The sequence below is a fragment of the Salvelinus fontinalis genome, chromosome 38, assembly GCF_029448725.1.
Source record: "Salvelinus fontinalis isolate EN_2023a chromosome 38, ASM2944872v1, whole genome shotgun sequence".
NCBI lineage: Eukaryota > Metazoa > Chordata > Actinopteri > Salmoniformes > Salmonidae > Salvelinus > Salvelinus fontinalis.
In genome coordinates this window covers 20,517,349-20,538,200 of record NC_074702.1, presented here as the reverse complement: position 1 = coordinate 20,538,200, position 20,852 = coordinate 20,517,349, and the positions used below count along the sequence as shown (strand labels likewise).

The following is a 20,852-nucleotide window of genomic DNA, read 5'->3' as shown; positions in this document are numbered from 1 at the left end:
ACACATGCCTACATTTCAGGGAAGCTGGTTATAGTTTGCGGGCTCTTATTGGACGCAAGAGAAGATATCCAAGCGCGTGGATTGGCCAGCTAAACATCAATGGCGATGGGAAAGACAGACGATGTAACGTTGTAACAAACTATTTACCGATACATTCGCTTATTTCATAACTATAATTAGCCTAGTTTCTTCGATACTCTTTGCATTGTAACGTATTGTAGCACTTGCAGTCAATACGAAGAATACATGTACCTATTGTTAATAAAACGTTTACTGTTGACAGGAGAACAAGAGGAGACAATAGGACGAGGTGGATAATTTTATAATAAGGCCGTTTAATTACATGTAAAGATATCTTAGTAAAATCTTGCAGCAAGGCTCTTCCAGTCTGACTCCTAGTGAATCGTCCGGGAAAGAGGCAGTTTCCAGAAATGTTCAGTACTATATAGACAACAAGCAAAGTAGGTAGATCTGCGAGTCCGGCCTTCCGGTTGGTCGATCTGGGTCTTGGGTAGTCCTGATCAGGCCTGGTGTCCACGTTCCATTGGTTCCTGAGAGTTCTTTGTCCTGAGGTCCAACCATGGGTTGGGTGTGTCTGTGGTTATTATGGGGGAGGGGAATTATGTGTGTCTATAGTTGGTGTCTTAAGTCCAGCATATATCCAAGAGAAATGAGGAGTATGTGTGTTTTTGTATAATATATGGCTTATGTTGAAGTGTAGTTATTGCTAGTTTCCAGTCTCTATTTCAATTTCTTACAAATCCCTCTCTTCACGTCTCACAAGAGACGTGACATAAAAGTATAAAAAGACAAAGCTAAAGGATAAAATTTGTCAGAAGACAAATTTTTGATTCCCTCTCTTCACGTCTCACAAGAGACGTGACATAAAAGTATGGAAAGACAAAGCTAAGGGATAAAATTTGTCAGAAGACAAATTTTTGATTCCCTCTCTTCACGTCTCACAAGAGACGTGACATAAAAGTATGGAAAGACAAAGCTAAGGGATAAAATTTGTCAGAAGACAAATTTTTGATTCCCTCTGACATAAAAGTATGGAAAGACAAAGCTAAGGGATAAAACCCCTCTCTTCACGTCTCACAAGAGACGTGACATAAAAGTATGGAAAGACAAAGCTAAGGGATAAAATTTGTCAGAAGACAAATTTTTGATTCCCTCTCTTCACGTCTCACAAGAGACGTGACATAAAAGTATGGAAAGACAAAGCTAAGGGATAAAATTTGTCAGAAGACAAATTTTTGATTCCCTCTCCTCACGTCTCACAAGAGACGTGACATAGAAGTATCTTAGTCCTCAAATAGATAGACAGGTCCAGCTTCCCCATCCTCAAGCAATGGGAACATTTGGGCCCTTTCCTGATTAGGGTCTATGGCTGCAGTTATTACAAGAATGGCCGCAAAAACAGAAATTGATACTAGGATAGAGGAAACCAGCGTCTTATATTTACCAAAGGCATCCATCCATAAGTCCCACATAGTAGTGTCCACTCCAGAATGCTGTTTCATCTTACCATTAAGGGTACGAAGTCCCTCCAATGCTACAGTCAGACTCCTATCCGTAGCTGTGTTATTGGGAATGAAGGTACAACACTGTGCACCAAACATTGCACAGACCCCCCCCCCCCCGTTCAGCCAATATCATATCAACCGCGATTCTATTTTGAAATGCCATCAGGGACGTAGCTGCCAATTGTCCATGGACCGCCTCGAAGCCTTGTTGAGTCCAATTGCCCAGTTTCTGGACATTAAAATGAATGTAGTTAATTCTGTCCACATTTTTTATTAACTGTACACCACCAACCAAATGATGATTCAAACCCAGCTGTCACTTGGTCCGCCAGTTTATATTCATCTGGCACCCCCTAGGGACACCAATAGCATCAATGTAAGTTGAGTCGTAAATGAGCAAGGACCAAAAAGGAGACCACTCCAATAACTACCCCTGGAGTGGCCAACCACACATTAGTAAACCAAAAAACGAGAATATGTTAAACCCTCAGGTCCATCCCTCTATGCAACCTGTACCAGGTGGGCTCGTCGCCACCCGGGAACTTCAAACCTTCACAACAGGGAGGACAAACATCACTTTTTATTCATTCAACATCAACTACACCAAACCAAGGGTCCTCCTCTGTCAGCCCACTCTCCTGCGGAAGCTCGTTTTCGTATCAGCCTCTCCAACTGGAGCATCAAGCAACGGCATCATACTAGAGGCTCCTTACACATCTGTAACAAACTTCTTCAAACAAGGTATGATACAGGCAACACAGAAATGAAAAACCACAACTAGTGTCAGAAATCCAGTAATCATCATTGCAGTGTACTTACCAAAACAACCACCCAGCCAGGGGAACAGTCCACTCTCCTCCACACCTGCAAGACCCTTCATCTCCACTGATAACCTTGCCAACCCACTCAGAGCTTTTGAAATGCTCCCATCCGGACTAGTATTGTTAGGAACAAACGTGCAACACTGTTACACCTCCCTTGTTGGCCAGACTTATGTCCAGTGTTAGTCTATTGTGTCTACTGGTTTGTGAGGCAGCATCCAATTGTTCAGCCATCCCTGTAAGTCCTGTGTGGGTGTGTTTATAATTGATCCAGACCTTTTGTTTTAACATCAACAATAGCTGGGCCAAGGATGGGCATCAGATGCCACAGGCCATCATTCCTGGTTAATGTCTGGAATTCGTGGGGGACCCCTATTGGGACCCCCAACAGGTTGGTGTGCATGTTATCTGTACCCTCGGACCAAGGAGCGTCACGTTTCTGCCGTCTCCTGGGTTGGTCCCAAGCCTCTGTGTCCTGTGTATCTTCCCAGAAGTTGATTAGCTATCATAATAGGCAACGGTGGTATCAGACTGGCCAAAACACATGAGCAACGACAATTTCCTTTCAAAAATGGGGTCAACCGCCTGGCAGGTCCACACATCCACCATACATCAGCAACACCTCTAGTTCCTAGTGGTATTAGTGATGCAGGTAGTAGCAGGGAGCCTTCCATAGTCCATACCGCTACCTGTGCCAGGGATACAGCTGTTACATCCCCCATATGCCTTAACTCCCCACGGTACCTTCTGGGGAGGGACCACTGGGAACACAAGACTCAGAGTTTTACACAGGGTTGAATTTGGCTCGAACTTTTCCAATATGCACATCCAACCTTCCCCATTACTTAGGACAAATGGGTGAGCAGCCAGAATAGGTCTGGCATGTCCACATACGACACAGTCCTTTCTATTAAGTGTTTTGTAGGCCAAACACATATTCTCCCTTTCCTCAAACAGTTTCAGTCCCCAAATGTTCACTATCTGAGATGTCTTTTATATTTATTATCTGTACCAGATTGGAGAGCTTAGGTGATGGCGTGGGACTTGGTCTTGAAGTGGTGGAGGAGGCCGGCTGAACCCTGGTCCGTTGGAACTGGTGGTGGTTCCGGCAGCACTGCGATGGTAACCTCCCCATCATATCCTTATCAGACAGCTCAGGACTACAAGCAGTCCTGTAAAACCCCACCCTCTCTCAGAGAACACATCATCAGCCAGAGATCAAGCAACACTTTCACTTCTATGAACGAACACAGTGAGGAAAGGTCGGGGTCAGGGAATTCTTCATTAAGGAGTTGACCCCTGAGCTTTATTAGCAACAGTTCTTCTCCTTAACTCTGTGATCATTCGGCAGTGTCGGTGTGTCTCACCCTCCAAGTGCGATATGCCCCCAGGTCGAGTGATTCACCTTCTCCCTTAATTCACCTGCAATGTATAAACTCTTGGACATACAGGTTTGGTTAGCAAACAGTTCCTCATTTGTTCTTTCTGATTATATATTTAACTTCTATGCCTAATTATTTTTTTATTTTTTTAGCTATAAATGTTTAATTTTAAATAAGTTTATTATCCAATAGGCCCCATCCTTTCCTAGTCCACAATGTACCCTCCTTCGTTTGATACCTGGCTCTGGCCAGGTATCAACCTTACCTACTCTAAATAATAACTTAGTACATCATATTCTAGGAACGTCCCTTTTATTCCCCGCATTTCCAATTCTCCCTTGGGCGTACATTCATATCTATTCTTTTCCAATTCTCTGTCAAGTGACTTATCTACTTTGAAATGTATCTGTGCTGCTTATATATGTTAACCCCTTTCTCTCCTATCTTATTTCACAGCCTACCTTGCTCATTTCCTGGTCCACCCTCCCCACTCTGCTCTCAAACCTTCAAGGTCTCAACAGTGCGGGGTAGACCCATCTGTCTGCCTTTTTCTATGTGTTCCTTTACAACATTAACTAAGTGTCTCACTGTTTTGACTTTATCTGCATGGATTTAAAAATAACAACAGGTCTTATAGTGTCAATCTTTAAAGTCCTAACATAACCTTAATTAACCTATCTCTATCTTCTAATGGCCAAAACAAATGCTTACCTTATGGTCAAGAGTTATAAACTCTATTATAATCAATTTACCTCAAAACTAGTATCCCAAATGACACAATCTCATTATTCTCACTACATTTCCCCGCGAGTGATCAAGTCGCCGGAAAATGCAATGGAAACAGAAAACAGGTCAAAATGTTACACCTACATTCGTGTTCCATATCTAGACATACCAAAAGAACCCTTTATCTTCTCAAAGTCCCTTGCCTAAATAAAACTCAGAAAGTAAAACTCCTATTCCCATATGAGTGTATTCTTTTAAGATATCTTATCTCTGGGTACACGGAAACCCTTAACCTTAATGTTTACTCCAAAAAACAAAATTATGTCACCAGCATTCAACCAGTCGGCTGGGAGACCATTGGGTGCTGCAATACTGCCATCTTCTGTCCATTCTCTGCATAGCTCTCCACCCACTCTTATTCAACCTTCTCAATTTGAGCCATATTAGTTTCTTATTTTAACTATTGTTATCTAAATTTTTAATTTTTTTAATTTTTTAATCTATTATTACCTAGTTAGACTAGAGTGTCCGTGACATATATCCATGGGGATCCGGTTATAGTTATTCTATTAACCATGTGAAAGTGCCCAGGGACACCCCAAATGTCAGTAGGAATATCACAAATAAGGGGCCAGATATCCCTAGCCTTGCCCAGGGAGGGAGAAATATCCCTCTCTCTGGGCGAGGTTCCTTTATCAGGGGAGGCGGAGTTTGATTCCGCATCACCTGAGTCAGAAATGTCTTCATTTGGAATCGAATTTAAGCTGTTTAAATCAGCTCTGACTTCTGTCAGTGTTCTAGAAGGGATTGGGGCTGGAGTGCAATGTGTGAGGTGGTGCCAAGGTGCGCCTGATTTACCTTTGACCTGGACTGAGTGTGAAGTAACCTCCCTCACTTCGTACTGTCCAGTCCACCTGGGTTCTAGCCACTTTCTCTTGTGGACATTAACCCCACCCAGTCACCAATTTTTACCTTCCGTGTGCCAGATCTCCCTTCTGCTTCCCCGTTGGACCTTATGAATCTGTGTGAAGAGAGCTGCAGAAAGTTTCGTCAATTATCAAACATTACAATTTGTTGTACATCAAGGGCGGGCATATGACCTCCCTTCCTTGGTGAACCCAGAATGACTCCTCCAGCCATTGTCTCATGAGGAGAGAGATGGGTGCCTGCACCTGGAGAGGCTATCATGGCCAGCAACGCCAGGGGCAGGACTTCAACCCAAATCAACTTCAAACCTGCACATACATTTGATTGGCGCGTTCCACGAGACTTATGAGATTGTGACCTGTACACTAACCCCATCATTAAACAACATCCATTAATCAGTTGACATTTACACATCCGACCCTATTGGTACATGGAGCGTTTGTCATTACACAATACACATTAATCAGTTGACATTTACACATCCGACCCTATTGGTACATGGAGCGTTTGTCATTAAACAACACACGAGTTCGGTTTGCAGCCACTTAATGACCTATTTTGCATCCTCCCCTGCTGTTGGTATTGCCTCAACCCATTTAGAGAACCTGTCTACCATAACTAACAGGTACCTTTTTCCATTAGTCACATTGTCTTTCCCCATATCTGTGTGTGTTGGTGAGTGGTTCATTCCCCAGGTCAGGTCTCCGTTTCAGTTCCTGTGCAGCTCTTTCTGCACAGGAGTGGGGTAGACCTTCAGCATTGAGTGCGTCTGCCATGTTTTTGTCAGTGTTGACAAATGTGATGTGTGATTGTGTGCATTTATTCTGGATTTTCGTTTTCCTTTCAGCGCTGAACGTGAATTCTTTGCTCATCAGATATGCTGCAACCCCATGGTGGGTGTGGATTTCCAATGGATGGCACATTATCATGTGGGCTGTTTTTCCAATAGCTTTTGCCACTGCAGCCACATACCTGGAGCATGTGGTTTGTCCTTCTTCAATGTAGTCCAGTTTGGAGGAGTGATACCTCAACACTCTTCTCTCCCCCTCTAGGTTCTGGAAAAGGATGGATGATGTAAATCCTTCCTTTTCAGAAACATCCAGATGGAACTTGTTTTTTTTTTAGTCAGGTGCTGTTAAGGCTACTGCCACTTAGAGATCTGTTTTCAAGAGTGCAAAAGCCTTTGATGCTTCAGTAGTCCAGGTCAATGATGAGTGTAGGTTAGTGGTGAGCAGCTTCAGGGCCATGGAGCATATTCGTCAGACATGCCCTGGAAGGGGGGAGGTGATTGCTGAGTGAATGGATTTTGAAAATAGGGAGGTGGTGCTTTTTTCTCTCCCTGTGGCAGTTCTGGGTATAGATGGGTGGGGGCCGATGGGGTTGCTGTGGTGGTAGGTGGGCCATCATTAATATTGGGCCTGCCCTCTTTGGTGTCAGTTGGTGCTCCAGTGACCACTCCCATCGTATCAGGTTTCCGGTAAGGGAGAGCTTTCCTAATTTCCTCAATTGCCCATAAACCTATTCTCATCTCATCCTGTGCCTTTTCCCTTTGCTTTGTCCCTTCTTTTTTAAATAAGTGACTCTTATTCTTCTCAACTTCACATTCTATCCCTTGCTTCACTGCTTCCTCCAATTCTTTCTCCATAATGAGGAGTTGCCCTTTTGATGGGGCGACTCCACTAAGAAAACCTGTTTGAGTCCATCTCAGTCTCACTTCCTCCCAAATCTTTTTAACGGGTTTTTAGTGTAATTTCCCGCCTGCTCTGTCTTTCATTCTCTGATCTAAATATTCGTTGAATTTGTGTTTGGGGACGATAGTCGTGGTCATTTTGTCGTTAAGCTATGTCTGGGTCTATTATTATCTTTGTATACTTTAGCCCGTTACTGATCAAATCCAGCGATGTATTTTTCTTCCCCTCTCTTCCCCCAGTCTCGTGTCCGACTCGCGTGGACAAAGGATTTTATTGTCGTGTATTCGATGAATTATTTTCGTTTTCCAACAATATATCAGCTATATCTCTTTGAAACAATATACGAATATATTCACGCGCTCCTGTTATAATTGGAATGACAGTTTTAGGTACTTTTAATAAAAAACATTGTTGCTTTTCGCTAATTTAATTAATTAAATACTTTGGCAAAATATTTCAGAAGTTTCCTTTGGGGACAATATACTAACGAATTTAGGCGCTCCTGATATAATTGGAATGGCAACTATAAGGTCTTTAATTCGAAAGATATTATTTCTTTTAACTTTTCTGATTAATTTGAACTTTTTCGATTAATTAAATACTTTGCCAAAACATTTCGGAAATTTCCTTTTGGGACAATATACTAGTAATTCACGCGCTTCTATAATAATTTTCAAATGAATTCTAACCCTTAAGGATTTGCCAACAGCACAAGAGGGGAAAAGCAGGTCAACTCATCAGCCGCAAATGGCTGCTTCAACGCGGCCCACAGATTCTGACTCGGCGGTCACTATGAACTGCAGCCTGAACTTAGCATATAGCTAATTAGTAGCATTCGGTCTCGTGGAACGTTCAATCACCCAGATTGATTTGGCGTTATCGACTAGTCTCGGTTCTGCTCATGCAACTTATTTCATATTTCATCATTTAATTTCATCAATTCCTCACTGGTATATCAGACTACTTGGAATACATTTTAGACAAAATTCATTTAATTCCTCACTGTTATCAGACTACTTGGAATACATTCAGAATAACACGCATAGCCTTCTGTCTACTGGAATGCCAACTCCAGTAGACTCAGGTTCGCTATTCAATTCCTCACTGGTATATCAGACTACTTGGAATACATTTCAGACAAAATTCATTTAATTCCTCACTGTTATCAGACTACTTGGAATACATACAGCATAGCCTTCTGTCTGCTGGAATGCCAACTCCAGTAGACTCAGGTTCGCTATTCAATTCCTCACTGGTATATCAGACTACTTGGAATACATTTTTAACGCAGATATCCTTACACTATGCCTTAGATTCTAAACAATTCCACATAAATTTAGCAACAATTCACACTCACCACAGTACTCCTGATCATTAAATTTAGATATTGGCTATAATACAATATACAGATTTCGGTTAAACGGGTCTCTGCTCACCTCTTTAGTTTCGAGCTCTCTGATCAGTTTCCTGTGTGGGTTGAATCGCGATTCTCCCTCAAAGGTCACCTCTCCTCTGGAATCTTTCTCCCTCTCGTCTCCTGTCTTATGAATTTTCTATTGGGCCGAATTAAAATATGTTTTGACCATCCTCTGCTTACCAAGTCTGTTAATAAAACGTTTACTGTTGACAGGAGAACAAGAGGAGACAATAGGACGAGGTGGATAATTTTATAATAAGGCCGTTTAATTACATGTAAAGATATCTTAGTAAAATCTTGCAGCAAGGCTCTTCCAGTCTGACTCCTAGTGAATCGTCCGGGAAAGAGGCAGTTTCCAGAAATGTTCAGTACTATATAGACAACAAGCAAAGTAGGTAGATCTGCGAGTCCGGCCTTCCGGTTGGTCGATCTGGGTCTTGGGTAGTCCTGATCAGGCCTGGTGTCCACGTTCCATTGGTTCCTGAGAGTTCTTTGTCCTGAGGTCCAACCATGGGTTGGGTGTGTCTGTGGTTATTATGGGGGAGGGGAATTATGTGTGTCTATAGTTGGTGTCTTAAGTCCAGCATATATCCAAGAGAAATGAGGAGTATGTGTGTTTTTGTATAATATATGGCTTATGTTGAAGTGTAGTTATTGCTAGTTTCCAGTCTCTATTTCAATTTCTTACACTATACATTTTGCTGCTTTCGATAATGACATGTGTGTTACAATGTATCTATTTTGAGCGAAGGAGTACACGAATTATGGTTTAACTTAGTCAGTAATGTATTGTGTGTGTGCATGATCACGTGTTTAAATTGATCGCATTCAAGACTGGTTCAAACTCGTATCTATCCACGGACTACAACCTTATTGAAATTCACCAGTCACTGCAGCAGTTTTTCTTTGACTGACAGAGCGAGACAGCATTCCAATTGAAACCTCTTGTGGACAAAGCTATTTTCCTGCTATGGGTAGTTTCTGTCTCCTAAGAAGTCGGTGTCTCCCCCGCCAGGTCGGCCTACCATTGGTCATGCATCGGCAATACAGCCTTGACATTTCCGCTCAGCTTCTCCGAACGCAGGGCTATGTGAACGGGCAATGGATCAATGCTCCATCTACCTTCCCAGTGCTGGACCCAGCGACGGGGGAAGAGATTGCGAAAGTCGCAGACTGTGGTCCAGCAGAAGCTAAACTAGCTGTCGACGCAGCCTACAAGGCATTCTACTCCTGGAAACAACACACAGCGAAAGTATGCCTCTACTCTAATTATGCTGAAAGACAGTTGACTTGACAGTTCACGATCCACAATTCTTTGAATAACATATTGATATTGTTTTCCTTCTTCATCTGCACCACCGCTTTCCCCACATTTCCTAGTTGCATGAAGTCAACAGTGTGACAGCTGCTTTCCTTAACTATTGTGACTGGCATGCATGTTAGGCAGAATATAATAACCAAATAGAGACAGTCAAAGTGCACATCTATTACAAGCATCATAGCCTATACCCCAGGGTTCATTGTTTTGGGGCCTGTACTGCAGTCTACACTCTATAATAGCCTGGCCAAAGAACTACTTGGCCTGCAAAGTAGCCACTCCAGGTTGCAGGGGTGTTATTTTACTGTCCATCATAGAGGTCAACCAATTATGATTTTTCAACTCCGATACCGATTATTGGGGCATGAAAAAAGCCGATACAGATTAATCGGCCGATTTTTTATATATATTTGTAATAATGACAATTACAACAATACTGAATGAACACTTATTTTAACTTAATATAATACATAAATAAAATCAATGTAGTCTCAAATAAATAATGAAACATGTTCATTTTTGTTCAATTTGGTTTCCTGACTGATGTCTTGAGATGTTGCTTCAATATATCCACATAATTTTCCTTCCTCATGATGCCATCTATTTTGTGAAGTGTACTAGTCCCTCCTGCAGCAATGCACCGATTTTCCAAAACTATAGTTTGTTAACAAGAAATTTGTGGAGTGGTTGAAAAACGAGTTTTATTGACTCCAACCTAAGTGTATGTAAACTTCCGACTTCAACTGTACTTTTGACTATTGGATGTTTTTATATGCACTATAGTATTTATTGCCAGCCTAAACTCTGGAGTTGATAGGCTTAAAGTCATTAACAGAGCTGTGCTTCAAGCATTGCGAAGAGCTGCTGGCAAACGCAGGAAAGTTGTAAAGGCAGTCATTGTTGTTCTCCCCCTTAGACGAGGAGGAGCATGGATAGGACCAAGATGCGGATTGAGGGAAATAAGCCATCTTTTAATGAAAACAGCAAACAAGACACTACAAAACTACAAAACAACAAACGTGACTAACCTTCAACCGTCCATGTGTGGACACAGGAACAAACACCCACAAACCCCCAGTGAAACCCTGGCTGCCTTAGTATGACTCTCAATTAGAGACAAACGATACACACCTGTCTCTAATTGAGAATCATACCAGGCCGAACACAAAAACCAACCTAGAAATACAAAACATAGACTACCCACCCAACACTCACGCCCTGACCAATAAAGACATACAAAACAAGAGAAAACAGGTCAGGAACGTGACAGAACCCCCCCTTAAGGTGCGAACTCCGGGCGCACCAGCACAAAGTCTAGGGGAGGGTCTGGGTGGGCGTCTGTCCACGGTGGTGGCTCAGGCTGAGGGCGAGGTCCCCACCCCACCATAATCAATCCCCGCTTCTTTATCCCCCTCCCAATGACCACCCTCCCACTAACACCACCTAAATGAAGGGGCAGCACCGGGATAAGGGGCAGCACCGGGATAAGGGGCAGCACCGGGATAAGGGGCAGCACCGGGATAAGGGGCGGCAGGTCCTGGCTGAGGGACTCCGGCAGGTCCTGGCTGAGGGACTCCGGCAGGTCCTGGCTGAGGGACTCCGGCAGGTCCTGGCTGAGGGACTCCGGCAGGTCCTGGCTGAGGGACTCCGGCAGGTCCTGGCTGAGGGACTCCGGCAGGTCCTGGCTGAGGGACTCCGGCAGGTCCTGGCTGAGGGACTCCGGCAGGTCCTGGCTGAGGGACTCCGGCAGGTCCGGGCGTAGGGACTCCGGCAGGTCCGGGCGTAGGGACTCCGGCAGGTCCGGGCGTAGGGACTCCGGCAGGTCCGGGCTGAGGGACTCCGGCAGGTCCGGGCTGAGGGACTCCGGCAGGTCCGGGCTGAGGGACTCCGGCAGGTCCGGGCTGAGGGACTCCGGCAGGTCCGGGCTGAGGGACTCCGGCAGGTCCGGGCTGAGGGACTCCGACCGGTCCGGGCGTAGGGACTCCGGCAGGTCCTGGCTGAGGGACTCTGGCAGGACCTGGCTGGACGGCTCTGGCAGGTCCTGGCTGGACGGCTCTGGCAGGTCCTGGCTGGACGGCTCTGGCAGGTCCTGGCTGGACGGCTCTGGCAGGTCCTGGCTGGACGGCTCTGGCAGGTCCTGGCTGGACGGCTCTGGCAGGTCCTGGCTGGACGGCTCTGGCAGGTCCTGGCTGGACGGCTCTGGCAGGTCATGGCAGGACGGCTCTGGCTGACTGAGACGCACTATAGGCCTGGTGCGTGGTACCGGAACTGGAGGTACCGGGCTGAGGGCACGCACCTCAGGGCGAGTGCGGGGAACAGGAACTGGGCACACTGGACTCTCGTGGCGCACTCTAGGCCTGGTGCGTGGTACCGGAACTGGAGGTACCGGGCTGGAGACACGCACCATAGGGAGAGTGCGTGGAAGAGGAACAGGGCTCTGGAGATGCACTGGAAGCCTGGTGCGTGGTGTAGGCACTGGTGGTACTGAGCTGGGGTGGGAAGGTGGCGCCGGATATACCGGACCATGAAGGAGGACACGTGCTCTTGAGCACCGAGCCTCCCCAACCCTACCAGGTTGAATGGTCCCCGTAGCCCTGCCAGTGCGGCGAGGTGGAATAGCCCGCACTGGGCTATGCAGGCGAACCGGGGACACCACCTGTAAGGCTGGTACCATGTACGCCGGCCCGAGGAGACGTACTGGAGACCAGATACGTTGGGCCGGCTTCATGGCACTCGGCTCGATGCCCAACCTAGCCCTCCCAGTGCGGCAAGGTGGAATAGCCCGCACTGGGCTAAGCACACGTACTGGGGACACCGTGCGCTTTACCGCATAACACGGTGTCTGACCAGTACGACGCCCTCTTACTCCACGGCAAGCCCGGGGAGTTGGCTCAGGTATCCAACCCGGCTTCGCCACACTCCCCTTTAGCCCCCCCCCCCAAGAAATTTTTGGGTGAGCCTCTCGGGCTTCCAGCCTCTCCTATGTGCTGCCTCCTCATACCAGCGCTCCTGGGCTGTGGCTGCCTTCCTCTCCTCCCGAGAGCGGCGATTCTCTCCAACCCTTCCCCAGGGTCCCTTTCCGTCCATGATCTCCCAAGACCATTCCTCCTGTGTCCAGTGCTTTAGTTCCTTTTCTCTCTCCTCAATCCGCTTGGTCCTGTTATGGTGGGTGTTTCTGTAAAGGCAGTCATTGTTGTTCTCCCCCTTAGACGAGGAGGAGCATGGATAGGACCAAGATGCGGATTGAGGGAAATAAGCCATCTTTTAATGAAAACAGCAAACAAGACACTACAAAACTACAAAACAACAAACGTGACTAACCTTCAACCGTCCATGTGTGGACACAGGAACAAACACCCACAAACCCCCAGTGAAACCCTGGCTGCCTTAGTATGACTCTCAATTAGAGACAAACGATACACACCTGTCTCTAATTGAGAATCATACCAGGCCGAACACAAAAACCAACCTAGAAATACAAAACATAGACTACCCACCCAACACTCACGCCCTGACCAATAAAGACATACAAAACAAGAGAAAACAGGTCAGGAACGTGACAAAAGTGCTGTTTGAATGAATGCTTACGAGCCTGCTGCTGCCTACCACCGCTCAGTCAGACTGCTCTATCAAATCATAGACTTAATTATAATATAATAAACACAGAAATACGAGCCTTTGGTCATTAATATGGTCAAACCCGGAAACTATCATTTTGAAAACAAAACGTTTATTTTTTCAGTGAAATACGGAACTGTTCCTTATTTTATAGAATGTGTGGCAACCCTAAGTCTAAATATTGCTGTTACATTGCACAACCTTTAATGTTATGTCATAATTATGTAAAATTCTGGCAAATGAATTATGGTCTTTGTTAGGAAGAAATGGTCTTCACATAGTTCGCAACGAGCCAGGTGGCCCAAACTGCTGCAGGTGGCCCTGACTCTGCTTACAGTGAATGCAAGAGAAGTGACACAATTTCCCTAGTTAATATTGCCTGCTAACGTGAATTTATTTTAACTAAATATGCAGGTTTAAAAAATATATACTTGTGTATTGATTTTAAGAAAGGCATTGATGTTTATGGTTAGGTACATTGGTGCTACGATTGTGCTTTTTTCGCGAATGCGCTTTTGTTTAATCATCACCCGTTTGGCGAAGTAGGCTGTGATTCGATGATAAATGAACAGGCACCGCATTGATTATATGCAACGCAGGACAAGCTAGATAAACTAGTAATATCATCAACCATGTGTAGTTAACTAGTGATTATGTTAACATTGATTGTTTTTTATAAGATAAGTTTAATGCTAGCTAGCAACTTACCTTGGCTCCTTGCTGCACTCGCGTAACAGGTGGTCAGACTGCAACGCAGTCTCCTCGTGGAGGGCAATGTAATCGGCCATAATCGGAGTTCAAAAATGCTGATTACTGATTGTTATGAAAACTTGCCAAAAACTTGCCATGCCGATTAATCGGTCACCCTCTAGTCCATGAGTGATTATGCAATTATTAAGCGCGACTCACTCACTGCCATATTAATACATCACTAAGTGATAGAATATCAAAGTCTGACTCGAACATCTTATACTGTAGTTCGGGGAGAATCCTGTTCACTCCAGTTTTGTCTTTGATCTGGTAAAGATAGCCTCATTGTACTGGTTTTCTTCAGTCCATGCAGCCAATAACCCCCCCCCCTTGCCTTTTATCCCCCCCCTTTTCCGAATCTCTCTGTCCAATTTTCATCATGCAAATAAATGCTCTGCTGCCATGCATGTGTAGCTATGCTTCGGAGCGAGAGGGACTGAGTGAGTGGAAAGGCTACAGCCAGAGTCACCACTCACCATCAACACCTCATACACTCAATACACAGCACACATTGTTGCATCAAGTTCCATCTCTGTTATCAGGAGCTGCTAGTTTCAGGGAGCGCTAGTAAGACCAGATGGAGTCTTCCAGATTCTTGTGGATCATGCAACTTACTGATTCCATGATCTGATTTAATGTTTTCTTCCTTAGGAAAGAAGTGTCCTTCTACGGAAATGGTACGATCTGTTGACGTTGAACAAGGAGGACCTTGCTAAGCTGATCACCTTTGAGTGTGTGAGTATTGTCTTGCTGGATGCAACACAGGTGCTGTCCTTGTAATGATTTGTATTTCGTTCTGAGTTGTAAACCACTTGTGTGTTCTGCACCTCTTAGGGCAAGCCCATGAAGGAGTCCCTGGGGGAGATTGCTTACGCTGCTGGCTTCCTGGAATGGTTCTCTGAGGAGGCGCGCCGTGTCTATGGGGATGTTGTGCCCTCGGCTGCCAAGGACCGTAAGATCCTTCTGCTAAAACAGCCTGTGGGCGTGGCCTCAATCATCACTCCGGTGAGCCGTAATGCTTCATCCATCTGCTATATGTCAGGGATGTCCAACTTAGGTCCTGGAGAGCTACCTCCGTAATGCTTTTCACTTCCTGCGTAACACCTAGCCTATCCTCCTCCCCCCTCACACACAGTGGAACTTCCCCAGTGCTATGATCACCAGGAAAGTGGGTGCTGCCCTGGCCGCGGGCTGCACCGTCGTGGTGAAGCCTGCCGAGGACACACCACTCTCTGCCCTGGCGCTCGCTGAGGTCAGTGCTTCCGTTCCCACAACAACACTCACTGTGTACTGTGGCTGGGTCCCCAATAGTAAGACACTTCCTTTGTCTAATTAATATGTTTACTTTTTGTGTGTGTAAAGCTGGCGAGTCAGGCCGGGATCCCTGCGGGGGTGTTTAACGTGGTTCCCTGCTCCAGAGAGAAGACCCCCTCTGTTGGGACGGTCCTCTGCACAGACCCCCTGGTGGGGAAGGTCTCCTTCACTGGATCCACTGCCACTGGAAAGGTATGGACACTGATCTAGAATGGCTTCAGAGTTAGCTTAATCAATCCTGAAAATGCAATATACATTTCATGTTACTCTTAAATCTTGTAGGTGAATAATTTTTCCATGAAAAGGCCTGTGATCCTCCTGATAACTCCACCCTCATCCTCAGATTCTCTTGAAGCACGCTGCCGACACCATCAAGAGGGTTTCAATGGAGCTGGGTGGCCATGCCCCTTTCATTGTGTTTGACAGTGCAGATGTGGACAAGGCTGTGGCGGGAGCCATGAACTCCAAGTTCAGGAACTCAGGACAGGTACTGGAATAGGAGTTCTCTCAAAACAAATCATTTTGTGTCTACTGTGCTGTTCAAACTGTGAAATACACCATATCGAAATGTTGTGTGTCATTCTAAAATGGGGTGTCTTAAGTCGTGGCCTAACCTCCATGTCCCTCAATGTGCCCTTTGACCCCCGTAGACATGCGTCTGCTCCAACCGCTTCCTGGTCCAGAGTAGGATCCACGATCACTTCATAGAGAAGTTGGGGAAGGCCATGGACGCAGAGCTCCGTCTGGGCCACGGCTCTGACCCAAACACCACCCAGGGTCCCCTCATCAACGTCCATGCCTCTGAGAAGGTAACCTGGTTCCTTCTGTCAAAAGGGTGTTTGTATTATAACTATACTATAACTGTATTATCTGCATGATGTTGTTTATATTCTGATATGTTACATAACCTTATGATATCCTATGTCTCTCCCAGGTGGAGCACCAGGTAATGGATGCAGTGTCGCGGGGGGCCAAGGTCCTAAGGGGGGGGAAGCGTCTGGATGGCTCGTTCCATCAGCCCACTCTGCTGGCTGATGTCACCACAGACATGCTGTGTACCAGAGAGGAAACCTTCGGTCCTCTCCTGCCCGTCATCAGGTCAGTGGAGCTAGGAGAGATCAGACAACTCAATCACATTTGAAGAGTGGATGGATGCTAAAATGGAAGCTAACTCAAGTTGTTTGTCTTTTCCTTTTGACAGGTTTAGCACAGAGGAGGAAGCACTTGCCATTGCCAATGCATCTCATGTGGGTTTGGCAGGTGAGCTAAACATTATTGTATGCCCCTTGCTGTCATGTCTGAAAATCCCTCAAACCTATAATAGAATAATTCTGATTTACTAATTCTATTATTTAATATCAATAGAAAGTCTATCTCAGAATCTGATTTGATGAGTTTCATTCAACTACGCTCTTCTCCACCCCGCACCCCCTCCCAGGGTACTTCTTTTCCCAGAACGTCAGTCAGATCTGGCGGGTGGCGGAGAATCTGGAGGTAGGCATGGTGGGGGTCAACGAGGGTCTCTTCTCCACCCCAGAGGCCTCCTTCGGTGGGGTCAAACAATCGGGCCTGGGCCGTGAGGGCTCCAAGTACGGCATCGAGGAGTACCTGGACGTCAAGTACATGTGCTTTGGAGGGCTAACCCCCTGAGGGTCCACTGCACCCCCCCCCCCCAAGTAGGAAGCGGTGATTTTGGGAAAAGGGAGGATTCTTAGGCTCTAGTAACAGTTACTTACTCATATTTCACATTAAAAAAACTACAATGGATTATTACAATCATCAAATATGATTCCTTCACAAATGATTGTGATTCTGATCCTCTGCATATGTTGTCATTGAGAGCCTTCATTGCTCAGATACAGGGAAAGAAATATGTTAAACATATGTTAATGCAGTACAACTTAACTGGGAGTCCTGCAGGCTGGTATGGAGTATAGGAAAACCTTTCATAGTATTGAAAATGCCATTGGTGGTTGCACTATTATCGCTAACGCCATGGTTCATAGATACAGTTGAAGTCAGAAGTTTACATACACTTAGGTTGGAGTCATTAAAACTCATTTTTCAACCACTCCACACATTTCCTTTTAACAAACTATAGTTTTGGCAAGTCGGTTAGGACATATACTTTGTGCATGACACAAGTCATTTTTCCAATAATTGTTTACAGACAGACTATTTCACTTATAATTCACTGTATCACAATTCCAGTGGGTCAGAAGTTTACATACACTAAGCCTTTAAACAGCTTGGAAAATTTCAGAAAATGATGTCATGGCTTTAGAAGCTTCTGATAGGCTAATGGACATCATTTGAGTCAATTGGAGGTGTACCTGTGGATGTATTTCAAGGCCTACCTTCAGTGCCTCTTTGCTTGACATCATGGGAAAATCAAAACAAATCGGCCAAGACCTCAGAAAAAAATGATAGTCCTCCACAAGTCTGGTTCACACTTGGGAGCAATTTCCAAACGCCTGAAGGTACCACGTTCATCTGTACAAACAATAGTACGCAAGTATAAACACCATGGGACCAGGCAGCCGTCATACTGCTCAGGAAGGTGACGCGTTCTGTCTCCTGGAGATGAACGTACTTTGGTGCAAAAGTGCAAATCAATCCCAGAACAACAGCAAAGGACCTTGTGAAGATGCTGGAGGAAACAGGTACAAAAGTATCTATATCCACAGTAAAATGAGTCCTATATCGACATAACCTGAAAGGCCGCTCAGCAAGGAAGAAGCCACTGCTCCAAAACCGCCATAAAAAAGCCAAACTACGGTTTGCAACTACACATAGGGACAAAGATCGTACTTTTTTGAGAAATGTCCTCTGGTCTGATGAAACAAAAATATAACTGTTTGGCCATAATGACCATCATTATGTTTGGATGGAAAGGGGGATGCTTGCAAGACGAAGAACACCATCCCAACCGTGAAGCACAGCGGTGGCAGCATCATGTTGTGGGGGTGCTTTGCTGCAGGAGGGCTGGTGCACTTCACAAAATAGATTGCATCATGTGGAAGGAAAATTATGTGGATATATTTAAGCAACATCTCAAGACATCAGTCAGGAAGTTAAAGCTTGGTCGCAAATGGGTCTTCCAAATGGACAATGACCCCAAGCATACTTCCAAAGTTGTGGCAAAATGGCTTAAGGACAACAAAGTCAAGGTATTGGAGTGGCCATCACAAAGCCCTGACCTCAATCCCATAGAACAGGGGTGTCAAACTCATTCCACGGAGGGCCTAGTGTCTGCAGGTTTTTGGTTTTTCCTTTCAATAAAGCCCTAGACAACCAGGTGTGGGGAGTTCCTAACTAATTAGTGATGGTAATTCATCAATCAAGTACAAGGGAGGAGCGAAAACCCGCAGACACTCGGCCCCCCGTGGAATGAGTTTGACACCTGTGCCATAGAACATTTGTTGGTAGAACTGAAAAAGCGTGTGCGAGCAAGGAGGCCTGCAAACCTGGCTCAGTTACACCAGCTCTGTCAGGAGGAATGGGCCAAAATTCACCCAACTTATTGTGGAAAGCTTGTGGAAGGCAACCTGAAAAGTTTGACCCAAGTTAAACAATTTAAAGGCAATGCTACCAAATACAAATTGAGTGTATGTAAACTTCTGACCCACTGGGAATGTGATGAAATAAATAAATGCTGAAATAAATAATTCTCTCTGTTATTATTCTGACATTTCACATTCTTTAAATAAAGTGGTGATCCTAACTGATTTTTACTAGGATTAAATGTCAGGAATTGTGAAAAACTGAGTTTAAATGCATTTGGCTAAGGTGTATGTAAACTTCCGACTTCAAGTGGATGTGTAAGAAGCTGCCGAGAAATCCATGTCTCAAGTTCCATGCTCTACATTGTTTCCTCTCCTCCTCCTCTCTGACCACTGGCCTATAAGAACTGGTGAAGGGAAAGCAATATGGTGACAACCCAAACCAGTTCTCCAGGTCCGTTAAAAGGAGAGTTAAAGACCCAGTGCAGTCTAAACATGAATTTCCAATGTTTTTATATGTATATTTCTACACTGAGGTTGGAAAATGGTGATAATGCCCTTTTAGTTTAAGAGCTGTTTGGAAAGACTGCCTGAAATTTCAGGTTGTTTTGGTGGGATGTAGTTTTGGCCTGCCTGGTGACATCACCAGATGGTAAATTCTCTGCCAATAACCACTTATTTTCAGTTTTCCCCTCACTCAGACCACTCCCAGACAGTCTTAGCAAAATTCTTGTTTGAGAAATTGCTCTTTGCTAAGAAGCTATTTTTGATTCTTTGTTTTCAATTATAATGGTCAAAATCACAGTAAGGTACTTAATTGCTACCCAGATATTATTTGATGTTGAGATAAAAACAGCTGCATTGGAACTTTAAGGGTAGTCCCTTAAAGAGGAGGAGAGGACGCCACAATAGTATTTGGACATAACCCCATACACTTCTCCAACCTGTGGTATCCCATAACGATCTGGACCTTTAGTGCTGAATCATATGTTGAGATACAAATTAACAAATGTGTGTTCTCAATGTAGGATTGGGCCCTCAATGAGGAGCACTGTGTAACTTGAAGCCTAGTGTAGAGTTGGGTAGATTTAATAAGCACATCAATTGAAAATAGTTGAGATTATTAATATGCACAAGAGACATCATCTGTTTAATTGGAAGATTATTTATATTTCGGCTATTTTCTAGAAAAGGGAGCTTGGCTGTATCCAGATGCCAGCTGTATTAGATATGTCACAAATTATGAATAACACTATTTTGGTAACCATTGTTGGGCTAAGCATCCTCTGTTGTAAATAGTTTTTTTTAACTGTCCTAACTACTTAAAAACCATCTATTGTAGACCATGCCACTACATTATAGGTTATGGTGTTGTCGTTGTCGTTGGTAACTAGTCTTCCCACATACAATATATTATACAGTAGAGATGCCTTACGATATTCAGACAGGTGGTACAAACTGCGTGCTGTATCTGAGCCTGTAATTGTAAATGTTGTGTTCTCTGAAGTAATGTCTCTTGCCAAACATTGTGCCGTTTGAATGATTTGACATTCTGTTTTCTAGTTGTACATTCTTATTGTAAAAAATAAATATATTTCTAACTATTGTAAATATTATTGGAGTTTTTCAGAAAATAAATTACTGTGAGTTACTTTGTTGTTTGTCGAACAACATAATTTGGTTTACATTAGATTAGTGTTTCCCCAACCCTGGTCCTCGAGTACTCCCAACAGTACACACTTTTGTTGTATCCCTGGACAAACACACCTCATTCAACTCATTGAGGGCTTGATGATTAGTTGACAAGTTCAATCAGGTGTGCTTGTCCAGGGTTACAATAAAAATGTGTGCTGTCGAGG

At 44.7% G+C, this 20,852-nt stretch overlaps 1 protein-coding gene across 2 annotated transcripts; it reads left to right on the top strand.

Annotated features, from left to right (window-relative positions):
* The first annotated feature begins 9,185 nt into the window (after window positions 1–9,185).
* On the top strand, window positions 9,186–20,644 carry LOC129838148 (succinate-semialdehyde dehydrogenase, mitochondrial-like). 2 transcript variants are annotated; one of them, XM_055904899.1, is made up of 10 exons: window positions 9,186–9,742; window positions 14,828–14,911; window positions 15,011–15,181; window positions 15,312–15,428; window positions 15,539–15,682; window positions 15,834–15,977; window positions 16,141–16,299; window positions 16,425–16,588; window positions 16,692–16,750; window positions 16,929–20,644. In XM_055904899.1, exons 1-10 carry the CDS (start codon window positions 9,461–9,463, stop codon window positions 17,138–17,140), a joined length of 1,536 nt encoding a protein of 511 aa, XP_055760874.1. In that variant the 5' UTR covers window positions 9,186–9,460; the 3' UTR covers window positions 17,141–20,644. The 2 variants fall into 2 exon arrangements, with proteins under 2 accessions (XP_055760874.1, XP_055760875.1); XM_055904900.1 differs by having other exon boundaries at window positions 16,692–16,737; window positions 16,929–17,074.
* Window positions 20,645–20,852: the final 208 nt, after the last annotated feature.